Source organism: Pocillopora damicornis, chromosome 6 (assembly GCF_964200805.1).
Source record: "Pocillopora damicornis chromosome 6, jaPocDami1.2, whole genome shotgun sequence".
NCBI classification, from domain to species: domain Eukaryota; kingdom Metazoa; phylum Cnidaria; class Anthozoa; order Scleractinia; family Pocilloporidae; genus Pocillopora; species Pocillopora damicornis.
Window position 1 is genome coordinate 16,601,129 of NC_142675.1, and position 3,872 is coordinate 16,605,000.

The window sequence follows — 3,872 nt, forward strand, 5'->3', positions numbered from 1 at the left end:
GGATGCCAATTACTGGTAATTTAACTTTTATGCATCAAAATACAAAAAAAATGTTCTCTTCATCTATGTGCCCTAAACATTACAGGGGAGGAGGCAGGTTAAATTAGTAACATTAAAATAAGAGGGCCCCCATTAATTTCAGTCCTAATTAAAGGAGGATCCTTGTTTTTCCAGATTCCCATCCTTTTAAACTCACATATCTTGTGACCAATTCCTTATTTCAATGTTCAGTTTGGGTAGGACCATTGGTTAGAAACACCATGCATTAAGGAAAGCTTGAGCTAGTGTGTTTAATGCAATCTAAATAATAATATTACATGTTACAGTATGGTAACCAACACAGCAAAATTATATAATCACACAATTCCAAACAAAGGAAGTTAGGTTATTGACTTGCCTGCTTCAACTTTTGAGGGCTTATGGTACAGAGAATTAAGACATAGTAAACAGCTACAATTAATACAAAGTTGAAAGTTTGAAAGCTAAAAGATATACATGACAATCATCAGACCCTATGCATCGTAGCAAAAGAAGGGTCATTTACCACCATACCTTCTCCAAAAGTGTTCATGCTTACAGGAAATCATTTATTTTTGTCTCTAGGTGGTACTTTATTCACAATAGTTCTGCCAACACAAATGCATTTTTCTACAGTTATCTCATAGCACATGACTGTACAGGTCAAGTGGAAGGTTCCTGCACGGGGACTAACATTTCAATTACCTCAGCAAACTGTAATCATCAGAATTGCAAGCCATGGTGTATGTACCAAGTGCTAAAGTTTCCAAATTAGTTACCTAATTCTTACAGTGGAGTTCAATCCTTTTTTAGACTATCTTCAGCATGATCATCCTGTTACATATTGTTGCCAACAAATGCGAGGAACATATACATAAAAATGTGTACAGCTAATAACACTTTAATCCCTGAGAGTGACTGGCATCTAATTTCTCCATTCAATATCACCCCTGAGCCACACATTAAGGTCATGAGAATAAAGGAAATGATAATCAACTGAAGAAACTCTTGATTGTTAAACAAATTCTCCTTGCCAGCACATAAGGAAATATATACAGAACAGTTTGGAGAATATGAATTCTGATATTGGAGTGTAAAGGGTTAAAGACATCATATAATCAGTTATATATGTAGATTACTGCTTGAATATATGACTGCATTAAGTATAAGTGCCAAGTAAACATGATTCTGTGGTCTTCTACTCTTCCACCCTGAAGGTTGCCCTGTGTAACAAAAAAAAAAACCTTTTTAAAGACACCTCTACAATGGTAGGTACCCAGGTAAAATGTCAGGCGGGATATAGGCGGGATCCCGGCAATCCCACCCAGGATCCCAGGTGGGAATGGCGGGATCCCACCTGGGATGAAAATTTGATCCCACCTGGGATCCAGTATTTAATGCGGGATTCCTGCATCCCACCCGGGATCTTAGGTGGGACTTATGCATTCTAGCCGGGATCCTGGTCGGGATTTACATATCCCACCTGGGATTCTTTATCCCACGCACGAAAATATTGTTTTGCTGTTTTTATTCTTACAAAACATTTTTGTGAGAGTTCCAATACTTATGGATCATCCACACACTCCGCAAATATTTGGCATGCGGACAAGACAGAGGTGGTCACTGTTCCCCTCGAGAAAATACACCTTTTAAATGACTTCTTCGATTTGCTTTATTTCAAACTCTGATCTGAAAATATTTTTAAAACAAGACTTGTTAGTAGTGAGTAGTACAAACCGAGTTTCTTTTCATAAATTAATTTCTTAAATGTCCCAATCACTGGACCTCCTAAAAAATATTACTTCTTTATATTTTTGGTACAAAATACAATTCCTTCTTTACATACAAATGAAAAGTACAAGTTACAATTCAATAATAACAGCTCTAAAGTTTACTTGTTGTTCTTCTCTGAGTCAGCGATCAACAAAATTATTCTATACCTTGTAGGTCTCTTATAAAAAATTTTACTTGTAGTATAAAATGACAACCTTGTATCTTCGTCCTCTCCACCCCTTTCCAAGCTCGGGAACGCTTCAGACTGTGCATAAGCATTTGCAGACGAGATTTCCAATGCACCTCTGTAATCGCATGTAGTTGCTTCTGTCTCTTGTGCAAATGTTTTCTCCGTTTTGAGACGCACTTGACTCTGTTGGCACCACTGCTAGTTCAGTGGAAAGACCGACTGAGGAATCGAGATGGCTAGCTGTGTTGGAACGTGTTGCTGAACGCTTGTTGTGGTCAAGCCTTGTTGATTTAGGTACTGGTACACTGGGATCATCTAGGTATCTCTTATACTTCCTAATGTGATTGGCTTGTGTTGTTTCTCACCTTCGCCGTGAACATAACTCAAGTGGGTTTCGAGTCTTTCTTTCCTCGAAAACTTTCGGCCACAAATCGTGCATTCTTGTTCGATTCTTGTCGATTATTTCTACATAGAGTGAATTCACATCATTATTTATGTCATCATCAAAACATGAATCCAAGGTATCCACCATCCAAGAGAGGAGAACCGGTCAGAAGAGACAGAATAATGTTGCGCGCTTCTCTTGAGACTGCAATGGGTCAAGCCAGCGGATTCTCTTTGCTAAAAGGTCCACGTGATCATGCCTGTGATCGGAAACAAAGACAACTCCATTTGGCGCTCATCTTTGAATGTATTTTTCATCGGTTAACCGCTCTTGCTTCAAGTTGTTTCTTTTCTCAACTGTTTTGCTTAATATAACACTTCTAAAGATGGGTTTTATTGTAGTTCAATGGGAAAACGAGGACAGCGTGAGTGTTTTAAATGAAAAGAAAGTCGTTGGCGCCGTGGAATTAAAAGAAGGGACAATTAACAGTTAACATATCGACTGGTTCAAACAACGATCGAGTGGCCATTTAAAGCTAGGATTTTTAGAAGTTTGTGGTGAGTACAAATTGCCATATTCGTTACGTGATCAAAATCTTATCAAAGAATAGAAATAACGGCTTGAATTAAGCTTACCTAACGCTCAGCGCAACTGAAACTCAAATAATTCTGAGAATCGAATTGGTCACTTGCATGCTGCAGTTTCCTAAGCTTACACTTTACAATGAAATAAATCTATGAGTAAGGTTTCAAGATTACTTTAGTCGCATTTGGGAACACACTTTACACACACTTTATTTTTCTTTTTCTTACAAAATAATTTAGATCATGTTGACCCGCAGATAGCAAATTTGCTATTCGAGGCGGGTCAATCATCAACAAACATTATTTACAATATATAAAGAAAATTAAAAACTAAATAGTTAGATATTGTTAAATTATAAAAAGAAGCATAACTGGCAAATACATCAATAGTTGTTCAATAAAGTATAGAAGCAAATAAATTAGTACTGAAAGCAATCGGATCAATTTGTTTTAATTATGCAGTCCTTAAGTTTAGAGGAGATCTTTTCAACATCAAGATAAGAATCTTCATTATCTAGTATCTGAAATAAAGACGTTTTAATTTGTTTATTAAAGGAATGTTTTGATAACGTTTTGAATTCTTTCGGTATCTTATTCCAAATTTTGACACCAACACGCGAGAAAGCCTTTTTTTGTAGGTTAAGTCTAGAGTACTTTGTACTAAAGAGCTGCGATTTGGATGATCGAGTATTGTAGGTATGAATATGAGATGTTTTAGTAAATAGTTTCAAAATATTAATGGGAGCCCTCTGGTTGTGCACGTCAAACATAAGTTTACTTACGGCTTCATAATATAGGAACGTAACAGGCAGAATTTTTGCTTTGGCAAATAAAGGGTGGCATGCTCTCTTCGATCGGTGAAATAGATTAAGCGCAAAACTCGCTTTTGAAGAACTAAAATCTTGTTTAAATAAGCGTTTGA

General features: G+C 36.7%; 1 protein-coding gene across 1 annotated transcript in view; it reads right to left on the reverse strand.

Annotated features, from left to right (window-relative positions):
• Positions 1-265: 265 nt before the first annotated feature.
• The window catches only part of LOC149044223 (uncharacterized), a 7,653-nt gene continuing 4,046 nt past the window's right edge, over positions 266-3,872 (reverse strand). The window contains exon 4 of the mRNA XM_089209911.1: positions 266-1,241. Within this exon, the coding sequence (XP_089066037.1) occupies positions 1,141-1,241 (101 nt within the window). The 3' untranslated portion in view covers positions 266-1,140. The remainder of the gene's footprint in view (positions 1,242-3,872) is intronic.